General features: G+C 43.0%; 1 protein-coding gene across 2 annotated transcripts in view; it reads right to left on the reverse strand.

Moving 5' to 3' along the window:
• Window positions 1-11,396: 11,396 nt before the first annotated feature.
• Window positions 11,397-27,712, reverse strand: part of rgl1 (ral guanine nucleotide dissociation stimulator-like 1) — a 35,935-nt gene continuing 19,619 nt past the window's right edge. For both annotated transcript variants that reach the window (XM_029707096.1, XM_029707097.1), the window contains exons 2-17: window positions 26,905-27,015; window positions 23,711-23,919; window positions 23,328-23,402; window positions 22,953-23,146; window positions 17,899-18,032; window positions 17,060-17,379; window positions 16,863-16,947; window positions 16,645-16,734; window positions 16,419-16,505; window positions 16,164-16,196; window positions 15,929-16,050; window positions 15,704-15,793; window positions 15,275-15,461; window positions 14,813-15,061; window positions 14,590-14,704; window positions 11,397-14,500 (exon numbers count right to left, since the gene is read on the reverse strand). In XM_029707096.1, coding sequence (XP_029562956.1) covers window positions 14,313-14,500; window positions 14,590-14,704; window positions 14,813-15,061; window positions 15,275-15,461; window positions 15,704-15,793; window positions 15,929-16,050; window positions 16,164-16,196; window positions 16,419-16,505; window positions 16,645-16,734; window positions 16,863-16,947; window positions 17,060-17,379; window positions 17,899-18,032; window positions 22,953-23,146; window positions 23,328-23,402; window positions 23,711-23,919; window positions 26,905-27,015 — 2,289 coding nt within the window. In that variant the 3' untranslated portion in view covers window positions 11,397-14,312. The remainder of the gene's footprint in view (window positions 14,501-14,589; window positions 14,705-14,812; window positions 15,062-15,274; window positions 15,462-15,703; window positions 15,794-15,928; window positions 16,051-16,163; window positions 16,197-16,418; window positions 16,506-16,644; window positions 16,735-16,862; window positions 16,948-17,059; window positions 17,380-17,898; window positions 18,033-22,952; window positions 23,147-23,327; window positions 23,403-23,710; window positions 23,920-26,904; window positions 27,016-27,712) is intronic.

The following is a 27,712-nucleotide window of genomic DNA, read 5'->3' on the forward strand; positions in this document are numbered from 1 at the left end:
CCAAGACATGCTAACCTCTCACCAATAACAGGGGAGATTAGCATTTTTGGGTGGGAGGGGGGATGCTATTTGTGCGTCTATATCTTTATCACTCATCATCATTCAAATCAAGACCTGTAAGTGCCTTACTAGTTGAGGCAGGTGAAATGCCTTTGGACATGTGATTGAAAACTGTCACTAGCATATTGGGTAAGAGGGGATTCTGCAACTACGGGTACTTCTATGTCCTCGCGTCAATCTTTTTTTATTTTTATAAAAAATAAAACAAATACAAATATTTGTATGTTAAGTTCCCACTGGATTCACCCCATACTTATTTAAACACCTCTCTATCAAGTATTTTAGCTACTTTTCAGATGCATTTTACACCTCAATTTCACTATTTTGCCCTATTCCCAGACTCAGACTTTTAAGCTTCTACTATGTTTTTCTATGAGAAAACATTAATAATTACACATTATATAATGTTATGTACTACTCGAAGAGTCAATTAAATTAAATCTATATCAATATTTATTGTGAGTATGCCCTTTATATATTTTTTTACACAAAATATACCTGTCCTTTGGGAGTGGTATCATTTCCACCACTGAGGACAAATTCCTAATTAATAAAGTTTTTTCAAAAGAATGTTAATTTAGTTACCATGGAAACATATTGTGACACTGAAGCACATGGCTGCAGCAGACAGTTGTTCAAGATGTGATGTCCAGAAGTTGAAGAAAAATCGAGGTAAACATTGCTTGTGTAGAGAATATTTTAATTGTCAGTCATTTCCAAACAGGCTATAATTTCTTTAATATGTGGTAGAACCTTTGTTTTTTTTAAATATTTTATATATTTAGTGTAAACGATATGCTAGCTGTAATACTAACCAAAGCATGCTAAGCAGTCTGACAATTGTCTCCAGAAACTGTAGAAGTGTCATTTCCATCACAGTCATTTCCATCACAAACTTAAGTGTGGTGGAAACGACAAAAATCGATTATCTTATTCGTTTTAACTTTACTTTCTTTTTTACTTTAGGCTTATTTAATCATGTTATAAATTAATTTAATCTAGAAAATGCTCCAAGGTGTGCACAAGTTGAAAACGAAGTAGTATTTGTCTTTACTTTTTGAAGATGCCGCATAAAACAGCACAGAGGTCACAGACGTATATATATATATATATATATATATATATATATATATATATATATATATATATATATATATATATATATATAAATATATATAAAAAAATAAAAAGATCCTATACAATACCAGGAACATCTGCAAAAAGACAGGGAGAGATACGAAGAAAAAAGAGAAGGGGAGAAGTGAAATCTATCTCTGAGCTCACAAAGCGAGAACAAAGAAACAAGAGAAGGCAATGGAAATGCAACCAACGGAATAGAAGACAGACTTTAAAGAGAACAGTTGCAATGGAGACCTACCTATCAGGCAACACACCACCTCAGTCACCAGATGGAGACCTACCTATCAGGCAACACACCACCTCAGTCACCAGATGGAGACCTACCTATCAGGCAACACAACACCTCAGTCACCAGATGGAGACCTACCTATCAGGCAACACACCACCTCAGTCACCAGATGGAGACCTACCTATCAGGCAACACATCACCTCAGTCACCAGATGGAGACCTACCTATCAGGCAACACACCACCTCAGTCACCAGATGGAGACCTACCTATCAGGCAACACACCACCTCAGTCACCAGATGGAGACCTACCTATCAGGCAACACACCACCTCAGTCACCAGATGGAGACCTACCTATCAGGCAACACAACACCTCAGTCACCAGATGGAGACCTACCTATCAGGCAACACACCACCTCAGTCACCAGATGGAGACCTACCTATCAGGCAACACACCACCTCAGTCACCAGATGGAGACCTACCTATCAGGCAACACACCACCTCAGTCACCAGATGGAGACCTACCTATCAGGCACCACACAACCTCAGTCACCAGATGGAGACCTACCTATCAGGCAACACAACACCTCAGTCACCAGATGGAGACCTACCTATCAGGCAACACATCACCTCAGTCACCAGATGGAGACCTACCTATCAGGCAACACATCACCTCAGTCACCAGATGGAGACCTACCCATCAGGCAACACACCACCTCAGTCACCAGATGGAGACCTACCTATCAGGCAACACATCACCTCAGTCACCAGATGGAGACCTACCTATCAGGCAACACACCACCTCAGTCACCAGATGGAGACCTACCTATCAGGCAACACATCACCTCAGTCACCAGATGGAGACCTACCTATCAGGCAACACACCACCTCAGTCACCAGATGGAGACCTACCTATCAGGCAACACACCACCTCAGTCACCAGATGGAGACCTACCTATCAGGCAACACACCACCTCAGTCACCAGATGGAGACCTACCTATCAGGCACCACACAACCTCAGTCACCAGATGGAGACCTACCTATCAGGCAACACAACACCTCAGTCACCAGATGGAGACCTACCTATCAGGCAACACATCACCTCAGTCACCAGATGGAGACCTACCTATCAGGCAACACATCACCTCAGTCACCAGATGGAGACCTACCCATCAGGCAACACACCACCTCAGTCACCAGATGGAGACCTACCTATCAGGCAACACATCACCTCAGTCACCAGATGGAGACCTACCTATCAGGCAACACACCACCTCAGTCACCAGATGGAGACCTACCTATCAGGCAACACATCACCTCAGTCACCAGATGGAGACCTACCTATCAGGCAACACATCACCTCAGTCACCAGATGGAGACCTACCTATCAGGCAACACACCACCTCAGTCACCAGATGGAGACCTACCTATCAGGCAACACACCACCTCAGTCACCAGATGACCTGCAGCCAGAACATGAAGCCATCATACCTGCCCCTAACTTACCTGCCCCTGATGCACACCCTGATACCCCTTCCTCATCGTCTGCAACAGGAAGGAGAAGTCTAATACTTGCTGGAAGGAAAAAGGTTGGAAGAGGTCACTCAAAAGCACAGAGATCTTAGTATGACAAATGTCAAACTTGATAAAGCTTTACGGAAAGCTGAGAAATACAAAAAAAGGTATGATCGACAGATGAACAAAATGGAGAGACAAGATTCCCCAAAGACAAAGACAAAACACCAAATGAAGGGAAATCCAAAGAACTTGAGAAGGATTTTATTGTTTCAAAATGCCATCATTGCAGAGTTAAAACAAAAGTATAATTTTTTTTGCAGTGCCAAGGACAAACAAGTGGCTTCAAAAATGCTCAGAGGCAACATTCTGAGAAAGTATGGTCTGGTCAAAGCTGCAAACAGAGAATTTGGATTTTCAGCAAAAGCAATGAGGGCAAAAGAAAACAGGCCAACAAGTCTTAAATACTCCAGGAAAAATCTGTGTAACATAATTAGCACAGCCACAGAAGAGAAAATCACTAGATTCAATGAACGTGATGTCAACAGTAGAGCAACAACAGGGAAAAAGACACACTAATGAGGAACAAGAAGAAAAAGCAGAAGCGCTTCTTGAATGGCACAATTCAGAACCTTTATCAGAAGTTTAAGAGGGAATATTCAGAAATTAAAATTTCCTACAGTGAATTGTGCAAAATACGTCCTTTTTGGGTTGTCAAGCCAGCAGTCCAGGATAGGGACACATGTCTCTGCAAAACCCACGCCAACCTCCAGTTCATGGTGGACAAACTACAGCATCACAAAGTGATCAGCTGCAGCAACAATGAGAACCTTATTGAGTCTTTGTGCTGTGAGAACCTGAAGAAAGAGTGCATGTACACAGAGTTCTCCCTTTGCCAAGCAAAAGAGCTTAAAACATCTCCTTTGATGCTGGTGAGCAGACATGGTGGTTTGAGTGTAAAAACAAAGCTGAAGAGAGAGAGAAGAAAAACAAAGAGAGAAACATGAAGAAGTTCACTGTACATTTGATAGTAAAAGAAAAGGTATGTGGCACACTGCAGATTCTATTGGAGGACTTCTCCAAAGGATTGAAAGAGATGTTGGGGAAACACGTGTACAACATTCGACACCAATACTCCAAACTGAGATAATTAAAAGAGAATCTGGGGAAAGAGGAGATCATTGTGCATATTGACTTCACTGTGTAAATACACCAGTGAAATCCAGGCAGTTCACTTTGTTTTCATGTTGTTGTTTTTTTTACATAGATGTCATTTCCATCACACCTTGTCATTTCCACCACACCTTGTCATTTCCACCACACCTTGTCATTTCCACCACACCTTGTCATTTCCATCACACCTTGTCATTTCCATCACACCTTGTCATTTCCACCACACCTTGTCATTTCCACCACACCTTGTCATTTCCACCACACCTTGTCATTTCCATCACACCTTGTCATTTCCACCACACCTTGTCATTTCCATCACACCTTGTCATTTCCACCACACCTTGTCATTTCCACCACACCTTGTCATTTCCATCACACCTTGTCATTTCCACCACACCTTGTCAGTTCCACAACACCTTGTCATTTCCATCACAACCCATATTTTTTACCTTATGTATAATTTACATACATTTATTTGTTTTAGGTATGGAAATCATACAGTTGTTATCACAATCTCACAAAAAGGCTGGATTGAAATATACTGCTCAAAAAAATAAAGGGAACACTTAAACAACACATCCTAGATCTGAATGAAAGAAATAATCTTATTAAATACTTTTTCCTTTACATAGTTGAATGTGCTGACAACAAAATCACACAAAAATAATCAATGGAAATCCAATTTATCAACCCATGGAGGTCTGGATTTGGAGTCACACTCAAAATTAAAGTGGAAAACCACACTACAGGCTGATCCAACTTTGATGTAATGTCCTTAAAACAAGTCAAAATGAGGCTCAGTAGTGTGTGTGGCCTCCACGTGCCTGTATGACCTCCCTACAATGCCTGGGCATGCTCCTGATGAGGTGGCGGATGGTCTCCTGAGGGATCTCCTCCCAGACTTGGACTAAAGCATCCGCCAACTCCTGGACAGTCTGTGGTGCAACGTGGCGTTGGTAGATGGAGCGAGACATGATGTCCCAGATGTGCTTAATTGGAGTCAGGTCTGGGGAATGGGCGGGCCAGTCCATAGCATCAATGCCTTCCTCTTGCAGGAACTGCTGACACACTCCAGCCACATGAGGTCTAGCATTGTCATGCATTAGAAGGAACCCAGGGCCAACCGCACCAGCATATGGTCTCACAAGGGGTCTGAGGATCTCATATCGGTACCTAATGGCAGTCAGGCTACCTCTGGCGAGCACATGGAGGGCTGTGCGGCCCCCCAAAGAAATGCCACCCCACACCATGACTGACCCACCGCCAAACCGGTCATGCTGGAGGATGTTGCAGGCAGCAGAACGTTCTCCACGGCGTCTCCAGACTCTGTCACATCTGTCACGTGCTCAGTGTGAACCTGCTTTCATCTGTGAAGAGCACAGGGCGCCAGTGGCGAATTTGCCAATCTTGGTGTTCTCTGGCAAATGTCAAACGTCCTGCACGGTGTTGGGCTGTAAGCACAACCCCCACCTGTGGAGGTCGGGTCCTCATACCACTCTCATGGAGTCTATTTCTGACCGTTTGAGCAGACACATGCACATTTGTGGCCTGCTGGAGGTCATTTTGCAGGACTCTGGCAGTGCTTCTCCTGCTTCTCCTTGCACAAAGGCGGAGGTAGCGGTCCTGCTGCTGGGTTGTTGCCCTCCTACAGCCTCCTCCACGTCTCCTGATGTACTGGCCTGTCTCCTGGTAGCGCCTCCATGCTCTGGACACTACGCTGACAGACACAGCAAACCTTCTTGCCACAGCTCGCATTGATGTGCCATCCTGGATGAGCTGCACTACCTGAGCCACTTGTGTGGGTTGTTGACTCCGTCTCATGCTACCACTAGAGTGAAATCACCGCCAGCATTCAAAAGTGACCAAAACATCAGCCAGGAAGCATAGGAACTGAGAAGTGGTCTGTGGTCACCACCTGCAGAACCACTCCTTTATTGGGGGTGTCTTGCTAATTGCCTATAATTTCCACCAGTTGTCTATTCCATTTGCACAACAGCATGTGCAATTTATTGTCAGTGTTGCTTCCTAAGTGGACAGTTTGATTTCACAGAAGTGTGATTGACTTGGAGTTACATTGTGTTGTTTAAGTGTTCCCTTTATTTTTTTGAGCAGTGTATATTATTTTTCATGATAAATAAATGTTTTCAGCTGTCACCAAGGCAAGTTTCTACATTCAGGCGTTGTGTTGAATTATCAATATTAGGAAAACCAAAAAAATCACTTCAAATAATATTAAATACAAGTTCATGTACAAATGTATAAGAAATCCATTATAAATCAATTGTATGATATTTGATTTTCAACTAAAATGGATGTTTAATGACGTGATGGAAATTACATTTGTCTATGGCTGTCTGGGAAAAATTACAAAAATATATACATTCCTGAATAGTATGATTGCAGCCATTATCAGATTTAGTTTCTAGACAAATCAAAGAGAAGTACAATACTGGTAAAATGGTGTTTGAATAAGTTTTCGTTTCTGAAAGACAAAGTGCTCGAAGTTCCAGAATCACTCAAGACTGAAAGGCTGTGAGATTGACCATCCCACTGCTATTGTTCTAGATCAGTGCTATTCCATCTTTTTCAGCAGGGACGCCATTTTTTTCACCAGAATTTCTGGGGATCCCATTTTCTCGCAAGAATATCTCGCAACCCCTTCCCAAATCTAACGACACAACCTTAAAATCGGTACATTTTGATTTTTTTTTTTTTCATTACATTTTCAGAATGGAAAGAAACCAAAAAATATATTTACTCAATAAAAGGTTATTTTTCAATTATCTTTCTCAAAAACATTTGTATATTGTCCCATACAAGAATCTTTACTCTTATTTATTTTTGGACGATCCCACTGCCATTACCCCGCGATTCCGACTGAATACCACTTCTAGACAAACGTTAAGAGTACGCTAGTCAACAAGGCAGTGGATCTGGTTGTATAGTTGAAAAGCTTGCTGAGGAATGAGGGAGTTGGAGGTGGGGCCTTCTGTGGTTATAGGGGATGTCCCTCTGTGGTTACTCCTGGCACCTGTTATTGATTTAACCTTGGTGGATAAGAGAAAAGATTGGTCAGAAATCAGTGGTTCCCAAACTTTTTATAGTCCCGTACCCCTTCAAACATTCAACCTCCAGCTGTGTAGCCCCTATAGCACCAGGGTCAGCGCACTCTCAAATGTAGTTTTTTTGCCATCATTGTAAGCCTGCCACACACACACTATAGGATACATTTCTTAAACATAAGGAGTGTGAGTTGTCGTCACAACCCGGCTCGTGGGAAATGACAAAGAGCTCTTATAGGACCAGGGCACAAATAATAATATAATCAATAATTTTGCTCATTATTTAACCATCTTACATATAAAACCTTATTTGTTAATCAAAAATTGTGAATAACTCACCACAGGTTAATGAAAAGGGTGTGCTTGAAAGGATGCACATAATTGTATTGGCGTGAGTCTCAGTCTTAAATCATTTTCCACCCACAGTCTGTGCCTGTATTTAGTTTTCATGCTACTGAGGGCCGAGAATCCACACTCACATAGGTACATGGTTGCAAAGGACATCAGTGTCGTAACAGCGCAATTTGCCAAGGCAGGATACTCTGAGCGCATCCCAATCCAGAAATCTGGCAGTGGCTTCTGATTAAATTCAATTTTCACAGAACCACTTGTTGCAATTTCGATGAGGCTCTCTTGTTCAGATATCGGTAAGTGGACTGGAGGCAGAGCATGAAAGGGATAACGAATCCAGTTGTTTGTGTCATCTGTTTCGGGAAAGTACCTGCGTAATTGCGCACCCAACTCACTCAGGTGCTTCGCTATATCACATTTGACATTGTCCGTAAGCTTGAGTTCATTTGCACACAAAAAAATCATACAACGATGGAAAGACCTGTGTGTTGTCTGTGTTAATGCAGACAGAGAAGAGCTCCAACTTCTTAATCATAGCCTCAATTTTGTCCCACACATTGAATTTAGTTGCGGAGAGTGCCTGTAATCCTAGATTCAGATTATTCAGGCGAGAAAAAACATCACCCAGATAGGCCAGTCGTGTGAGAAACTCGTCATCATGCAAGCGGTCAGACTAGTGAAAATGATGGTCAGTAAAGAAAACTTTAAACTCGTCTCTCAATTAAAAAAAATGTGTCAATGCTTTGCCCCTTGATAACCAGCGTACTTCTGAATGTTGTAAAAGCGTTACATGGTCGCTGCCCATATCATTGCATAGTGCAGAAAATACACAAGAGGTCAGGGGTCTTTAATTAAGTTAACCATTTTAACTGTAGTGTCCAAAACGTCTTTCAAGCTGTCAGGCATTCCCTTGGCAGCAAGAGCCTCTCGGTGAAACTGGTGTTGGGAGCAACTGCTTGCACGCGCGTTACCACTGCACTATGTCTCCCTGTCATGGCTTTTGCGCCATCAGTACAGATACCAACACATCTTGACCACCAAAGTCCATTTGATGTCACAAAGCTGCCCAGTACTTTAAAAATATCCTCCTCTTGTCCTGGTTTCCAGTGGTTTGCAGAAGAGGATGTCTTCCTTAATTGACCCCCCATAAACGTAACGGACATATACCAGGAGCTGTGCCAGGCCCGCCACGTCTGTTGACTCATCCAGCTGTAACGCATAGAATTCACTGGCTTGTATGCGAAGCAGTAATTGTTTCAAAACTTCTCCTGCCATGTCACTGAAGCGTCGTGAAACAGTGTTGTTTGATGAAGTCATTATCTGTATAGGTTTTGGGGCGTTTTCCCCCAGCATTGTCCCAGCCATATCCGTGGCAGCAGGAAGAATTAAGTCCTCCACAATAGTAGGGTGCTTGCCTGTCCTAGCCACTCGGTAGCTCACCATATAAGACACTTCTAGCCACTTCTTATTAATGGTATCTGTTGTCTTACTACTCGAAAGTCGTCTTAATTCTCGCTCAAAAAACTCCTGTGGCTTATTTTTCAAATAGCCATGTTTTGTTTCTAAATGTCTGCTCAAAAGTGAAGGTTTCATTGAGTTGTGAGATAGTACTTTTGCACATACAACATACTGTGGCGGAGGAAAGGCACTACTCCCAGTATAATTGAACCCCAAATCAATGTAGTTCTCATATTTGCGCCTCTTCGATGGTCCAACGTCCCTGTCTGTTGTTCGGTGCTTTCCCGGGTAAGGGGGCAGTAGCTCTTCAGCTACATCAGATTCACAACTGTCAGTGTCCATGCTAGCTGGACTAACAACAAATGTAGAATGACTGATCCTAGCATTGGATGTGCTCATGGAAGCAGAACAACTTGTGTTGTTGACAGGTGCAGTACTGCTGGTAGTAGCAATACTACCAGTAGAGCTGGTATGTGTCTCTATGGATGCGGGCCTTACTTTTTTAACCATTTTCGAGCAAACAGAATGAGCAGGAGCTATGTTTGGCTACATACGGACCGTTACTGGAATTCCTGCGAGAGAATAACGGTTAATGTGATTGGATGTTAATTATTTGACTAGGCTACCTGTATTTGACATTGTGTTATTTCACTGAACACTAGATGGTTTAAATGTTATTTTTGGCAGTGAAACGAGGCTACTCAGGCGAGAAAAAAACCTCACCCAAATGTATAGTCCCGTTGGAAAATATAAATGGACTGTTTGAATATGTGAAGATTTATTTTTTTAAAACAAAACAAAAAAATATATACTTTTTAAAATGTTAATCATATTTTTATTTGGCATACCCCCAACGGCATTGCGCATACCCCTGAGGGTACACATACCCCAGTTTGTGAATACCTGATACGAGAACTGGTTGAAAATTAGAAGATTGTATGCTTATTTACAGATGGATCCTGATAGTGGACACAGGAGCAGGAGTTTACATTCCTGAATTTGATGTGCAGATATGTAGAAAAGACTAACAGATGGACCATCTGTACACTCTGCTGACTGTTGCCAATGGTAGTGGCTCTCTAGCTTAGATTCTTTGTACTGTGTAGTTTATCTTCTGGTAACTCTAATAGGAGTGATCTACTATTGGAAGCATTAACTCTGCTATGGAGAATTGAGAGACTGGGTGTAGTAGTGCTACTGGGTCCCAGCCCATTCAGGTGTGGGAGGACATTTAATTGAAGACCAAGTAGCCAAGAGGGCTTTAAAACAAGATACAATTTATATTCATGCCCCATTGGGTAGAGGTGAGGCCAAATGTTATAAGTTAGTAGGGATCTTTTGTATCGTCTTAGTGGCACATGATTAGGTAAGATTTATTTTTTATGTTTGTTTTCTTTTATTCGAAAGTCTAAGCTGTGATTGACCACAAACCCCAGTATACTAGGTGGCAGCATGCACCTCTAACGTTTGTTTTGCAGAGAACCATTATTTACATTTTAGTCATTTAGCAGACACTCTTACCCAGGGTGACGTACAGGAACAATTAGGGTTAAGTGCCTTGCTCAAGTGCACATCTGCAAATGTCTCACTTTTTACTGTTGCAAAACCATGAAATAACACATATGGAATCATGTAGTAACAAAAATAAAGTGTTAAATCAATATATTTTAGATTCTTCTAAGTAGCCACTCTTTGCCTTGATGACAGCTTTGCACACCCTATAAAATATAGATTTAAAACTTTTTGGGTTACGTCATGATTCCATGTGTTATTACATAGTTTTGATGTCTTCACTTATTATACAAATGTAGAAAATAGTCAAAATAAAGAAAAACCCTTGAAATCAGTATGTGTGTCCAAACGTTTGACTGGTATTGTATTTCTGAACATATCCAACTGATTTCAAAATAAAGCATATTTATTTTTCATGGAGGTGATCTCAACAATGAAAATATGTTCACTGAATTATCTTGTTCGCTGACAAACAAAAACATTGCGTATTAGATTTCCATGTATACTCTTTATCGACTTGGCTCTAGAGTATTTATGTATATTTTCTCAGGGTTAAATACATTTGCTCAAAATCCTTTAAAACACATTTGTCAATGAATTTCTATGAAATTGCACATGAGCAGGACGTAGCTTCGAGAGGAGAGGTCATGACTGCATTGAAGTCAGTAGAAATGTCTTAAACGATTTACAAATGATATGGTACACTAGCTTTACAGGACTTCATAGTTACTTGTCATCTCATTCTAACATTTTATGGTAAAGAAATGACCAATTATATTGTTAAATGGTATTTACAGAGTAATAACCCATTACTAGTTTGTACCAGAATAATAATTTGAACTATCGTTCAACTCTGGAAATCTTTTTTGTTCAAGGTCAAACAAAAAGACAATCATAGTAATGATAATAATTTATTTAGGTAGAGAATTCTTTGGCAGTGAAGAAGTACACAAAGTTCATGAGAAAAATCACAAGTGCTGAATGAGAATCAAGATAGGAGGAAATCGACCACAGAGTAAACCTTGCCCAGCCTTTAGTATGACCAATAACAGACCAGTACATTGCGCTCAGTGAGATGGCCAGAATGTCAGTATTAGAGAACGAGTGATATAGCCATAACCACAGTGTGCAAGGAGAGAAAAGGTATTTATGGCACAGTAGGGAGAGCATTGTGTGTGTGTGTGACAGATGGGGTGGTGGTGTTAATGCTGGTTAGGCAGTGTGTGGGAACCGGTATGGGTTTCTGTTAAAGTGGGAGGTGTGTGCGTGTGTGCGTGTGTGTAGAGGCCTGGGCTCAGGAGGAACTGAGTTAGTGTCATAGTGTGGGATGGTGTGATTTATTTTTTTTCATATCGTCTGTGACTCAAACTATTTGGAGTGAGTGATTGGCTGAGGCTCGGTGCACAGGGGGCTGCAATGTTGAGAATGTTGTAAGAGCAAACATGACTGCCTATTCTGAATGACAATTTCCATCTGAACGTTTACGCAAACGGAGCGCAACGCAGTACTTGAATGTCGTTTTTTCACCACAAAATGGGCGGCTCCTTGTAGTACGTAAGCCTGCCTAGTCGCTTGCTACGCCGATGTTCTCCACAAAAATGTTGAAATGCAACATATTATTCCTTTTGTGAGGGTGGGGGCACTGTTGTGTAGATAATGAGGCTGTATTTTACCACCAAACTCACTTGGTTGAAATTGAACCCCCCAAAAATTAGATTTTGTTACTTTCTCTTTTGGCACAGTTGTTTCACACACTGATGTAGTGGTAAAAAAAAGTGGGGTTGCAGTGAAAAAAGTAAAGCTCCATATACGTTCAATTAATTTTCCCGCAAAACATTTACCCTTCGCTACACCACTGGTTTCACTAAATAATTAACTCTACATTATCAATTTGCTCTAGAAATAAGCACCAGTTTTGCTATAAATCCGTGAAAACAAAAGTGATCTGATGCTATGAACTAAAGTAGCCTATTCGCATTGATAACTAAATATAATCTCAGCGACTGTTCAAACAATAAACCAAACATTATAGCCTTATTTGAATCCTCCCACAAAACATATTTTGTTTAGAAGTAATTACTTGATTTTAGGCTATTTCTAAATGGTAAAATAGCTGCTAGCCATGTGCTTTTTCTCCATGAGCAAAAAGCATGACATTCTATTTTTAGCTGATATGGGAGCGAATACATTCAAGCAGCAGATTCAACTGGAATAATGTTGTAGGTTAAACTGGCAAGTAGAAGAATATTTGCCAGGGCATTTATTTAATTATAAATTGGGAAGATGTGGGAAGATGGAAAGGCTAGCTTGCTTGCTGTTTTTAGCCTACAGCCAACTGGCAGGCACAAAATGAGGTAACGTAAAACAAACCGAAACGTTCATTACATTTAGCTATTATTCAAAAATGCAGTTTTCTTTTAAATTAGCCAACAGTGGTAGTTTTCAATGTGATTCTTCGTTTTATCCCAAATGGGAAGACAAGAAAATCTCTGCTATTGCAGCCTTGTGAATGTTTATAAATCGGGGGTCTAGGAACATATGGACCGGCGAGGGTATCATGTGGACAAAAGGTGCTGCTCTAAAAAATCTGACTACACCCAAGTGCACATGATAAGTGACGGAGTGTTCAGAGGATAGACCTTAACCCTGCACCCCCCTGAATAAGCCCCAGTACTCATTAATGTAATGTGCACCCACTGAGCACTAGAGCGGGAGTCTGTCCCTCTGTCACGATTCCAAATGCAGCACAGCAAATCTGGCACTGGCTTTTTTCTGACAATCTGAATTCACATATAATTTAAGATCATTCTCCTTTGGAATCCTCTCCAAGTTTGATACATATAGTTTTTTCTTCTGCCCTGTAAAAAACAAATCAGAGGAAAACAAAACTATACTTCATTTTGTGCAGAGGTGAAAAGAAGAAGAGCAGGTCACTCATTCCACCTATTTCCCACCTCCTGACGTCACCTAGCCACCAACAAGTGCATCTCTATCAGGACTGCTAATCAGCGCAGCAGGCCGCTCAATCCGGGCCTCACATAGAGACCCATCCTATGTGTCACTACACCCTACAGATGAGATAGGACAGCTAAGCAATTTCAAAAGGAAAGGACTTGTTAAAACCCAAGTAGGAACCTATCAGAATGCCTCTATAATGGTATTCGTCACACAGCTCAGAATATTAGAGGCGCAGTCCGGTGTGTTACACACAGTGCACATAATGAGGTGAAGGAAACAAAAGAAGAAAGATATTGACATCACACAGCTCCTGTCAATCAGTCACCCAGATTAACACTGACACAGGAGTTCATCATCAATAATAAAGGCAACAGGACTGGACATCGCAGTCTCACTCTCCTTCCCATCTCCCTCCGAATGGGAAACATAACAGGCATCACAGGAAAGAAGAGAGTTGATAAAAAAAAGCTGAATACTGATGGAGGGCAGGAGTCACTCCTCCTGCGTGTGCAAAACCTCTTCATGTGGAGAGCGGAGGGTTGGGGGGGGGCACTGTCTCGCTCTGCCAAAGGCATCTATATTCTATATGGCACTGAAGTCCCACTACACATCCATAATAGTCCATAGGGGGGTGGGGTGGCAGGGACAGGGATTGGAAGGCCACAGGCTGCTTCTGGAGTTGGGGGATGTATGTGGGCACTGAGAGGTGGGGTCCGATTAGGGACAGGGGTTTTGGGAATAGGGTACTCAGAGTCTCATTGACTTCAACTCACTCCCACATGCCTGGTCCTTCTCAGTCTCCCACCCCCTCCAGTCTGTGGTCCCTCCAGTCCTTGTGCCCCTGTCCTGGGAGTCACAGTGTGACCTTGCTGAGGCGCAGAGACAGGCTGGAGCGCTGCTGGGCGCGGGGGAGTGTGGAGGCGCAGCGACTTCTCAGCTGGACCGGCCTCCCCGCGGTGCCTCGCACACGCAGCAGGAAGTCAAAATTGGCTGAGGTGTTCATGGCGTAAAAGACATTGGCGTTGTCTGGAATCACCAGCTCTGAAAAAGGACGTTTTTTTTTTAAATGACTTTTTCACATTATCATCACAACTCAAAGGCTAAAAAGAGTGTCAGGGAGAATGTTGTACCTCTCTCATCAGAGATGACCTGCACCAGCTCGTATCCCTCCCCAGGCTCACTCTCCAGGTTGTGTTTGGTCACAGCTCTAGAGATCACTGCTGGAGTCTTATCCTGACTCGTCAACTGGGGAGGAAACAACATATTTTAATATGAAAATTAAATTAGAATCAGGATGAATCGTCACTTTTGAAACACCTTTTTCATAATCTCACATCTTAACATGAGACGTACCAGGATGCTCTTGTAGAGGTTGCCATTGCCCTGCTCCAGGCTGACTCTGATGATGCAGGCGTCCTGGGCCTGGGTGTTGTAGGCCGGGGGCAGGGGGGAGGAGGGGGACATGGGTGTCAGGGAGACAGAGCGACGGTGCATGCAGGGTGGCCCAGGGAGAGAGGGAGAGGCCGGGGTCACTGGAACACTGGCTGAGGATGAGGTGGTGTCCATGGAGTGCAGAGAAGTACAGGAAGAAGACTCGGACAACTGGAGAGACACAGATGATGCACAGTAATTAGCACATATACGACCTTCATATTGCCAACCTTTTGGATAGAATTATAACTATTTGCACACATTGGTAAACAAAATACAGAATAGAAAGAAAATAAAACAATAGGGCTTGTGCAAAACCCCCACCAACTAAATACAACAAAAATGTATCAAGGCAAAAAAAAGTGAAGTATCTTAGTGCCATACCTTGTTCTGCTGAGTGTCGGAGGTGTGTATAGGTGTCATGGCCATGCCCTCGCTTTCTGAAGGGCTGGAGTCACTAGACGACACACTTACTGAGTCCATGCTCTCCCCAGAGCTGCCAGTAGGGGGCGACCGAGGTGTTTCCCTCACCGGGGAACTCGCTGCCGAGGAGTCTCCACCCAGAAACAGTCTGACAGAGAAAAAAGTCAACAAAAAAACATCACAAAACAAAAAGGACCAACATCTGTCAGATCTAATATAAACAATGATTTAATGGAATTCTGTTAAAACATCAATATTACGGCAAAGGCTCCACAACTGATTGTAGAATTCTACACCATTACAATAATGTCTATATTATTCAGTGTAGATTTATTGTAAATCAAAATATCAAGTACAGTATATGTTAGAATTCCTCTAGAGTGTGCTTACAGGCTAAGTCTCTTGACCATGCTCTTGCGAGGTTTGGGTGAAGTAGGACTGCTGTCTCCCACTCCTTCAATGTCACAAGACATAGCATAGCTGCAAGAGAAACCGAAAAGAATCATGACATCACTGCTACCAGTCCACTTAACCTGAGAAACAATCAGAAAGAAAGAGAGGATAGCAAGAGCTGATGTGGTGATATATAGTGTGAATGACTGATGATGTTTGCACCTCTCCTCCTCGCTGTGCTGGGGCTGGCTCTTGAACCAGCGCAGGAAGGCAGAGTCAGCACTCAGACAGTAGCTGTTACACGCAGACTGCAGCAGCTTGATCTGAGCTATCACCTCAAACTCCTGCAAGAGAGAGATCAATGTCAATCATGTCAATTGAGCTGACACTACCAACATGAATGACTTTTCCTAATCACCTAATTAGTGGTTTAGAACAGGTTGAAAATGACACTCACCCTTCGCCTCTTTTCAAAGTTGATGAGCCCACCCTGCAGAAGACACAGAGGACACTGAAAGACTGAACTCTCATCCCACACGGGGCTGGCTAGACAAACAGCAGTGGGCTTCTCCAAAAACTGCCAAACTAATTCCTCACATACTCATGGAAACTCATGCTGTAGTTGCAAACAGTGGTCACAACACACAAGTCTCTACAACCAGAGTCTCTACAACTAAACAGAAGGAGTGAGTAGGATGATAGTAAGGCTCACCTCTACTAGGTCTGGCAGAGCAGTATCTAACATGGTCAGGTCTGTCAGGAAGGTGCCCAGGTAAGGTATCGTCCCCTGCATGGCACCCTGGGAGGAGAGACAAAGCATAGGTTAAAACATACCACTCAGCAGGCACAGCTAAGCTACTCACTTTTACCCCCTTCCTGAAATGGAAACAAACAGGGCCGCAAACTCATAGTGGCTTGTAACTTGCTCCATTGCTCACCATTTCCTTCTGCAGCTGGAGTCGTTTGTGAATGCGTTTCTGGTGCTCCTTAGCACAGCCTTCCAGATTGGCAAACTTAGAGGTGCCCTCCTGTAGGGGAAAGAGTAGATTGATTTTAGTAGTGATTTGATATTTACACAATCAATTCATCATCAATTAACCACTTCCTCAACATCCACAATGTCTGGTATGCAGGCATTCCCAGTGCAGAGTCTCACCCTCATTAGCAGCTCTCGACTAGTCAGGTAGTTGTTGTGATCTGAGAAGATGTCTGATAGTTCCTCGAACGTAGAGATGCCGTCTCTGTGGAAATGACAGAGAAAGGTTAGAACTAATTGGGAATGCATAAGAACTCTATCACATGAGTTGTGAGTGACTGATCAGTTCATATGCATTCAGCTTGTGAAAGACCCACTTGTGCACGCAGGACCAGGCCCTCTTCAGTCTGTAGAGTGGGTTGGACTGCAGTGCAGATACGATGGCGTGCAACGAGGAGAAGTTCTTACGCATGCGACACTCCTGAGCGACGTCTATCCAGCGCTGGATGACCCGTGCCCTGAGGTGCGGGCGGATCTGGCGTCGGTGCAGTATGGTGCTGACCACACATGCTGCCACAGCATTGAACTGGGTGATGGTGGCACGGATGGTGGAAGCACTGTGCTTGTTTTGCTTCTTATCCCTCTGGGACCAGATGGAACCCAGGCAGTGGTGAGGAACCACCTTCTTGAACAACAACTGGAAACAGACAAACAATGAGACTATTAGCATTCAAACTTTTAAAGTAACTGTCCAGTGAAAATATTACTTTAAAAAAAGTTATTCTGTTAACGCATACCAAAATATTGTTGCTGACCTATATCGTATGTGGCCAAAGCATAAATTGGCAAAAAAATAAAAACACTTAAATAAAAACTCACCTCAAAAACTTGTATCATAAAAATGCTTGCCATTTCCTCATAGAACATGAAGTCATGTTGGCTCATTGGTTGAGCTGGCCAAATCAGCGGTCTACTCTCATTAATATTTTTTGGGGGTCCGCACACACCATCACAACACAGAAAAGCTGATTTATGACCTACTTAATTAGCATTTTTAACAAGGAAAACTACTTCACTCGTATTATAATTATTTAAAAATGTATTTCATAGAAATATGGTAATACTGGACAGTTACTTTAAAATGTATATTTATCCTATATTGTTCAAATACATTGGCAGCCCATACTCCCACCCAGCCTCCCTCAGCCTCTCTTACCGCATCCATATAGGTTAGCTGCTCAGCCACCAAATCTGCATCAAATGACAGGAAGTCTTCCTGGACCTCGATCTCCACTTCCTCATCCTCACCCAGGCAGAAGGAGCTGTTGCCATGGAAACCGCCAGAGAAACCTACCAAGAGGAGAAATGATCAAATGATTTCATTCATAATGGCAGGGCTGCCAACTTTTGGAGATAGCTTGGAGTGTGATCTCCTTTCGTGAATGTCATTGCCTCCAACCCATAGCCGTGGTTAAAGTTCATTTCCTGCATTTCTACATATTTTCATATGGCTTAGGCCCATGACCAGGGCGGAATAATTGTTATTTTTTAAATTATTATTCAAGATTCTCGTACAGTTTGAAAAAAAAAATCTAAACAAAATCAAATCATTGTCACATGCACCAAATACAACAGGTGTAGTAGACCTTACCATGAAATGCTTACTTGCAAAGTACTTAACTCTTATGTTAACTGCATTGTTGGTTAAGAAAATATTTACTAAATAAAGAAAGAAAAAAGTAACAAAATAACGAGGATACACACACACACACACACACACACACACACACACACACGGGGTACCGGTACCGAGTCAATGTACAGGGGTACAGTCAACTGCGTTTATTTTCAGCAAACTTAACATGTGTAAATATTTGTATGAACATAAGATTGAACAACTGAGACAAACTGAACAAGTTCCACAGTCATGTGACTAACAGAAGTGGAGTAATGTGTCCCTGAACAAAGGGGGGGGGGGTCAAAATCAAAAGTAACAGTCAGTATCTGGTGTGGCCACCAGCTGCATTAAGTACCGCAGTGCATCTCCTCCTCACGGACTGCACCAGATTTGCCAGTTCTTGCTGTGAGATGTTACCCCACTCTTCCACCAAGGCACCTGCAAGTTCCAGGACATTTCTGGGGGGAGTGGTCCTTGCCCTCACCCTCCGATCCAACAGGTCCCAGGCGTGCTCAATGATATTGAGATCCGGGCTCGTCGCTGGCTATGGCAGAACACTGACATTCCCGTCTTGCAGGAAATCACGCACAGAACGAGCAGTATGGCTGGTGGCATTGCAATGCTGGAGGGTCATGTCAGGATGAGCCTGCTGGAAGGGTACCACATGAGGGAGGATGTCGTCTACCCTATAATGCACAGCATTGAAATCGCTTGTTGTCATTGCAGGCACAGTCCAATGATGCTGTGACACGTCGCCCCAGACCATGACGGACCCTCCACCTCCAAATCGATCTCGCTCCAGAGTACAGGCCTCGGTGTAGCGCTCATTCCCTCGACAATAAAAGCGATTCCGACCATCACCCCTGGTGAGACAAAACCGCGACTCATCAACGAAGAGCACTTTTTGCCAGTCCTTTCTGGTCCAGTGACGGTGAGTTTGTGCCCATAAGCGACGTTGTTGCCAGTGATGTCTAGTGACGACCTGCCTTACAACAGGCCTCCACCCCTCAGTCCAGCCTCTCTCAGCCAATGAGCACCGATGGAGGGATTGTGCGTTTCTGGTGTAACTCGGGCAGTTTTTGTTGCCATCCTGTACCTGTCCCGCAGGTGTGATGTTCGGATATATCGATCCTGTCCAGGTGTTGTTACACGTGGTCTGCCACTGCGAGGATGATCAGTTGTCCGTCCTGTCTCCCTGTAGCGCTGTCTTAGGCGTCTCACAGTACGGACATTGCAATTTATTGCCCTGGCCACATCTGCAGTCCTCATGCCTCCTTGCAGCATGCCTAAGGCAAATTCACGCCGATGAGCAGGGACCCTGGGCATCTTCCTTTTGGTGTTTTTCCAGAGTCAGTAGAAAGGCCTCTTTAGTGTCCTACGTTTTCATAACTGTGACCTTAATTGCTTAAGCTGTTATCTGTTAGTGTCTTAATGACCGTCCTACAGGTGCATGTTCATTAATTGTTTATGGTTCATTGAACAAGCATGGGAAACAGTGTTTAAACCCTTTACAATGAAGATCTGTGAAGTTATTTGGATTTTACAAATTATCTTTGAAAGACAGGGACCTGAAAAAGGAGCGTTTATTTTTTTGCTGAGTTTATGTACATGTATGTAGAGGTAAAATGACTATGCATAGATAATAAACAGTGAGTAGCAGCAGCAACAAAAAAAGGGTTGGGGTCAATGCAAATAGACCGGGTAACCATTTGATTAGCTGTCAAGCACTTATGGCTTGGGAGTAGAAGCTGTTAAGGAGCCTTTTGGACATAGACTTGGCACTCCGGTACTGCTTGCCATGCGGTAGAAGAGAGAACAGTCTATGACTAGTGTGGTTGGAGTCTTTGGCAATTTTTTGTGCCTTCCTCTGACACTGCCTAGTATAAAGGTCCTGGATGGCAGGAAGCTTGGCCCCAGTGATGTACTGAGACGTAAGCACTACCCTCTGTAGCGCCTTCCGGTCAGATGTCGAGCAGTTGCCATACCAGGCGGTGATGCAACCAGTCAGGATGCTCTCGATGGTGCAGCTGTAGAACTGAGTATCTGAGGACCCATGCCAAATCTTTTCTGTCTCCTGAGGGGGAATAGGGGTTGTCGTGCCCTCTTCAAGACTGTCTTGGCGTGTTTTCACCATGATGGTTGTTGTTGATGTGACACCATGGAACTTGAAGCTCTCGACCTTCTCCACTACAGCCCCGTCGATGAGAATGGGGGCATGCTTGGCCCTCCTTTTCCTGTAGTCCACAAATACACACTCAAAACCCGATGACTTGGTTTGAAGTTACTTTGAGATTATTTGGGCATGGAATTTAGAGTATGCTAGCTGGGTAACATTGACTTACATTGGTGTTTGGTTAGAAAATGCTAATACTCACCTCCTGAGTGCATCGCAGTGCTAGCTGTGCCACTAGAGATTCTGGGTTTGAGTCCAGGCTCTGTCGCAGCCGGCCGCAGCCGGCCGCAACCGGCTCATGCAAGTGGTGGATTCAATCACTATAGTAGGCTAAGCTATATTATCACATGCTGTCAAAAGGAAACATTCTGCGACAGGAGTGACAGAAAATTCACTTGTTGACAATTAGCGCTACAGGTTGGCATGCTGCGGTTCTGAAAATGTTGTTCACAAACTTTGATCAGCGGAGAACAAACGTGCCTGTCCAGTCTGCCGTTGTGCCCCAGTAGAAAGGCTGCTCCACGCTAATCGTGAGGGATTTTTTTTTTTTAACCAACGCGCATCCAATTGGCTTGGTCCTGGACCCCCACTAAACCAATCACAAGCTTCAATCTGCTGCAGTTCACAATGTGGTGGTAGGAAAATTATGGATCTCCCGGGTGAAGGTGCTGCAGTTACAACGCTTATGATATACAGTTGAAGTCGGAAGTTTACATACATTTAGGTTGGAGTCATAAAAACTCGTTTTTCAACCACTCCACACATTTCTTGTTAACAAACTATAGTTCTGGCAAGTTTGTTAGGACATCTACTTTGTGCATGACACAAGTAATTTTTCCAACAATTGTTTACAGACAGATTATTTCACTTATAATTCACTGCATCACAATTCCAGTGGGTCAGAAGTTTACATACACTAAGTTGACTGTGCCTTTAAACAGCTTGGAAAATTACAGAAAATGATGTAATGGCTTTAGAAGCTTCTGATAGGCTAATTGACATAATTTGAGTCAATTGGAGGTGTACCTGTGGATGTATTTCAAGGCCTACCTTCAAACTCAGTGCTTCTTTACATGGGAAAATCAAAAGAAATAAACCAGGACCTCATAAAACAAATTGTAGACCTCCACAAGTCTGGTTCATCCTTGGGAGAAATTTCCAAACGCCTGAAGGTACCACATTCATCTGTACAAACAATAGTACGCAAGTATAAACACCATGGAACCACGCAGCCATCATACCGCTCAGGAAGGAGACGTATTCTGTCTCCTAGAGATGAACGTACTTTGGTGCGAAAAGTGCAAATCAATCCCAGAACAGCAGCAAAGGACCTTGTGAAGATGCTGGAGGAAACAGGTACAAAAGTATCTATATCCACAGTAAAACTAATCCTATATCGACATAACCTGAAAGGCCGCTCGGCTAGGAAGAAGCCACTGCTCCAAAACCGACATAAAAAAGCCAGACTACTGTTTGCAACTGCACATGAGGACAAAGATCGTACTTTTTGGAGAAATGTCCTCTGGTGTGATGAAACAATAATAGAACTGTTTGGCCATAATGACCATCGTTATGTTTGGAGGAAAAAGGGGGAGGCTTGCAAGCCGAAGAACACCATCCCAACTTTGAAGCACGGGGGTGGCAGCATCATGTTGAGGGGGTGCTTGACAACAAAGTCAAGGTATTGGAGTGGCCATCACAAGCCCTGACCTCAATCCTATAGAACATTTGTGGGCAGAACTGAAAAAGCGTGTGCAAGCAAGGAGGCCTACAAACCTCACTCAGTTACACCAGCTCTGTCAGGAGGAATGGGCCAAAATTCACCCAATTTATTGTGGGAAGCTTGTGGAAGGCTACCCAAAACGTTTGACCCAAGTTAAACAATGTAAAGGCAATGCTACCAAATACTAATTGAGTGTATGTAAACTTCTGACCCACTGGGAATGTGATGAAAGAAATAAAAGCTGAAAGAAATAATTCTCTCTACTATTATTCTGACATTTCACATTCTTGAAATAAAGTGGTGATCCTAACTGACCTAAGACAGGGAAGTTTTACTAGGATTAAATGTCAGGAATTGTGAAAAAACTGAATTTAAATGTATATGTCTAAGGTGTATGTAAACTTCCGACTTCAACTGTAGAATTGCAGGTGCATATGCACCGATTTGGAGGCACAATTGAAAAGTTAACACACTGAACATACACTGTATTCATCTGAAAATGAAAGCAGCAGGCCTACTTTTTTCAATGCATGAGAAGAGGGTCAAGTGTGTCTCACACACGCCCAATGGAGAGAAAGAGATGGAGATAGAAATAGAGAGAAATGAAGGAGAGGGATAGAGACATAGATAAAAAGACTAAAGAATTGAGGGAGGATAGAGTACTAATTAACTAGATATCTTAGACTCTTCACCCACCCTCGGAGTCTGGATCCAGACTGGCCTCGGCTTGTAGCTGCCCCAGTAGACTCTGGGCTCTACGAATGGGCTCCGATCCAGGCAGGGCCCTCTGTAGATAGGCCATGACTCTGTGGAGGCAGGGGTAAGATGGAGGCTCCTGGAAGTCCTCTGGACACTGGTCCAGCCAAACTCGAAGGATGGAGGCCAGGGCACTGAGGGTGAGGAGGGAAGGGGGGCAGAGATAAAGTCAAGGAAGCCTGCTGGGAGCAAGCTGCTGCTGACAGAGGGAAAGGCAGACTGAGGAGCTACACAGTAACAACTCAGGTTGAATCCATATGGAAAGTAAGCAAAGACAGACAGACTAAGAAAGTAGGAGATGTTGAGAAATCTTACGTTCGAACGGCTCCTTTGGTTTCAGAGGGTCTACATCGCTCCATCTGTCCTTCACTATCCTCTGGAATTCCATATCTGAGAAAGAAAACAAGAGAAAATAACATTTCAGCACCAATGTCTACCATCAGTCTGTAAAAGAAGTGAGACCAATAAGTTTCCTTAGCCTCTCAATGTAGAGCGGTAGTGTTCTTCAGTCACAGTGTGTCACAGCCCATCACTTATACATACAATTGACCTCATAAAAACCATGTTGATTAGCTAAATTATTTGAGCCAGGTCTTATAGCACTATGGCTGGGAGAAAAGCCTGAACACACTTGGGCCCACCAGGACCAGGACTTGCCAGCCTCTGCTGTACACTACAGCCCCCAGACCCAGACGTACTTGTCCAACAGCAGCTGCAGCACGGTGTGTGTGCTGGCGAAGGCGCGGTACGTGGACAGGAAGATGCTGGTGTAAGTGAGGTCATTGTCCCCGAACGCCGTCAGCAGGGTCTCCACCAGCCGTTCCAGCGTTCCCGCCCGGATACTCCGGATCTTACAGGTTTCCAGCTGGCTCACTGTGTGGCCAGGGGGCAGCCGGTCCCCCTCCGCCTGTGATCAGACAAGATTGAAAGAACCAAGGATATTAGAATGATGAGAACGGGGGAGAGAAATGGAGGGAGACACAGAGGTGTTGAGACAAAGGCACCCTATATTTAATTCTTAAGCAGATGGGTATGAGTATTGTGTCTGCTGGGAGAAGAATTAGAAGAGAGATATTTGGTGCTGCTAGCACACTAAAACAGGAAACTCTCCAATCTGCTTCTAATCACGGAGTGGAGCACCCCTCCTCCACCCTGTCCTCTGGCTAAGAGAGGGAGGCAAAGAGGACAGCAGACTCAGTTCAACTCACAGTAGCTCTCCACTCTCAAAGTCAGTACTGCTCTCCGGCAAAATCTCACCACAAATGTACTGACTGTCAAGTACCAAACATTTACATTCACATTTGTATAGCATTTCTTCAGATGGCACTCTATGGGCAGTGCCACAACAGTAAACAAAGCGCCAGTGTGGCTCGCTGTTTACATTATCTTGCTTTCCCACTAAAGAAATGAAGGGATTACAATCACCAACAACCACAAAGAGACAATCAACAGAACAGACAATAGTCTTGTTTTCACTAGCTTACTCATACATTCGCATATACAGAACTCCCACTCCCTCCCACTCAGGGGCTACAATAAACAAGCACTCTAAATGTATACTGCCATATGATTATGTGGGGTAGTTGTTCTCATCCATATGCTTTGCTTTTACAGGATGCAACATGCAGGGAAAGAAGAATTGTGGTGGCAGTTGGGTCGTTCCACTTCAAAAAGCACAAGAAAGACGATTTCAACACCCACCATCTCAGATTGTTGTTAGAAACAGATATGATTAGCATTCCTGCTAAATTGTTTTTTTTAAATATAATTTGTTCCCTGAGAAATGAAGCTGATTGATTGCACACAAATTGACCATTTTAATTTCTAGGATTCATATAATATTCAATATTCAAAAATTATAGTACCCAACCTATTTGGACCTAACTTTTTTCTAATGTGTAAGACATGAGGACTCAAAAGAGGTGGTCAATAGCCCGTTGTATCAATTCTCTATGTTTGACAAGTAGTATGCCGCTGCAGCTCAGAGTATTGTTTCTTAATCCTATATCATGACTTCTCAGTGAATTTGGTGATGGTTTCTTTCCCCTGTGGAGAGAAATTAGTAATTGAAGTTGTTGGGTGTATGTCCCATCCTACATCCTGATAATACCAGGTTCTGACCACTAGATGGTGCTGTTCCTGCTATTAGGCTTTTTTTTAAAGAATCCCCCATTGTTAAAGGGATAGTTCACCCAAATCACAACATTTACTTACATACATACATACATACATACATACATACATACATACATACATACATACATACATACATACATACATACATACATACTATATTGTTTTCTTACCCTGTAAGCAGTCTTTGGGCCAGGTATGACAGCAACCCATGCTTTGGTTGCTTTTTGGCGTTTGTGGCACAAATCCAATGCAAGTCAATGGTAACTACATTAGCATTTCTGCAATTCATATCCCAAAAATCTGTAAGCAATATCCTTGAGTTACACAATCTATTGCTAGATACTTTAGGATGATTTGCAAGAAAATGCTAACATAAGTACCATTGACTTGCATTGGATTTGTGACAAACATTCAAAAAAGTTTGCATTTTAAACAGTGACTTTAATGACTCATTTGTCTGACCAGGTGGGGTGGGACAAATTCACTGAGAATACATTACATAGGATGGAAAAAAACAATACTCTGAGCTCCATACTAGTCGTCAAACAGAGAACTGATACTATATACTTGTTGTTGGGGTGAGATTGGCGTGGGGTGTTGGGCGCCCGTGGATGGCTTTTGACCACTTCTTTGGATTCCTCATGTCTAACTCATTGTTAGAAAAAGGTTTGGTCCAAATCAGATGTTAGGTACTATAATTATAGAATATTACATTAATCCTATAAATTAAAATGGACAATTTAGATGCAATCAATTAGCTTCATTTATCAGAGATCAAATTATATTTCAACAAAATAATGTTTCCGGAATGCTTATCTTATCTGTTTCTAACTACAGAAACAATTTCAGAATAATCTGAGATGGTGGTTGTCAAGGCTTGCTGAAATGACATGGAATGACCTAATTAGAACCAGACAGAGAGAATTAGAGGACGCAACATTGCACCTGTTTCATTATGGCATCTGTGAGAGCATGGGCAGTGCCATTGTGGCCATCTCCATTTTCTTATTCTGCTACTTCTATGAGTTGGTATACAAACTGAAAGGGTGCATACTGCCACCTGGAATGTGCCGTTTGAACAGGTATAAAGCCAAGGTTGGCATTTTACTGCCACCTGCAGTTATGGAATGTGAGTATAATTGATTATAATTCATGAGTATAATTCATTGGCTGATCCCTCTTGATGATGTGGATGGAATTTTGTGATTCTTCCTTAACCCATAGGAAGTCCCTCCCAGTTGACTACTTCAAAATTGTAAAAGTCCTTAATGGCGCTGCCAGTGCTAAAACAGGCTTTTGGGCACCAGAGTACTCTCTCTCTATGGAACTGGCAAATCAGGAAATCACATGACTTTGACAAACAGTTGAGTAGGCTATTTGTGTAAAGGTTTTTATATGGCCTGCGCAGGGTGTTGGCAAAAATGGGAGAATTCAACAGTTTAAATGTTAAAACGCCCAGTGATTGCAAATGGACATTACTGCATATCTTACAATGAAACAGACAAGCTCTATCCACGAAACTATTATTGTAACCCTCTCCTTTCACAAAGAACTATAGACTTATATAATTGCAAAGTGATTCAATCTGTCCTATGTTGCCATGTTAACTAGTGATTATATAATCAATTCTCCAATGGAAAGATTCAATCTGTTTATAGATATAATGCATTGATCAGGGTCATTGTTTGAGCAAGTTCTCAAGTTTGCGTGCTTTCAACCAGTGTGTTGTAGTGAAAGAGCAGAGTGGTCCACTCACCCCCAGCCATCTTGCTCCCTTGTTGGCAGCCTGCTGAATCTGGACCCTCTTCAGTGTCACGTTGTATATTGCTCCCTCCTCCACTTCCTCCCCCCAGTCCTGCACCGAGCTCTGTGGGAGAGACATAATTACATTTTAGTCATTTAGCAGACGCTCTTATCCAGAGCAACTTATGAATGTATACATTTCATACATTTATTTCCGTACTGAGCTGTTGACACACAGACAAACCCTCCTCTAGAACACACGACCACAACAAAGCTGAACATACCAAAACTGTAGCAAAATGTATCACATTTAAAAAGAAGTGTGTCTAGAAACAAAAGAGGAGTTTTGTTATGACTCAAGGACAGAGCAAAAGAGATAGAGAATGAAACCCATACTGAGCAGAGTGCCACTGAGTAGGAGAGACTGTCTCCCTCACCCCCATACCTTTCGCCCTCTCTGAGAGCTGAGGTCAGAGCTGGAGAGGGCCACTGGAGCGCAGGAGATGAGAGCTAAAGCTGAGAACTGTCTGTAGACTAAAGACAATAAAAGATCGCCTGCCTGTCTGAGACTGGCTCAACCTGAAGCCTCCCTCCCAGAGCCTGGAACTGGTGGAAATACAGTACATGTACTGCTCACTGCTCCACACACACACACACACACACACACACAATGTAGTCTACTCTCTGGCTCTGAATCCATATTGGCGACATATTGCCTCTCAGCTATGCAGAGCACACACAGAACTGCAGTTCACTCAAATCTGCCCAGTCAAGGAAGGCAACCACATGCAGTGTAACGGTGACCAGATCTAATTTGAATC

The sequence above is a fragment of the Salmo trutta genome, chromosome 22 (genome assembly GCF_901001165.1).
Source record: "Salmo trutta chromosome 22, fSalTru1.1, whole genome shotgun sequence".
NCBI lineage: Eukaryota > Metazoa > Chordata > Actinopteri > Salmoniformes > Salmonidae > Salmo > Salmo trutta.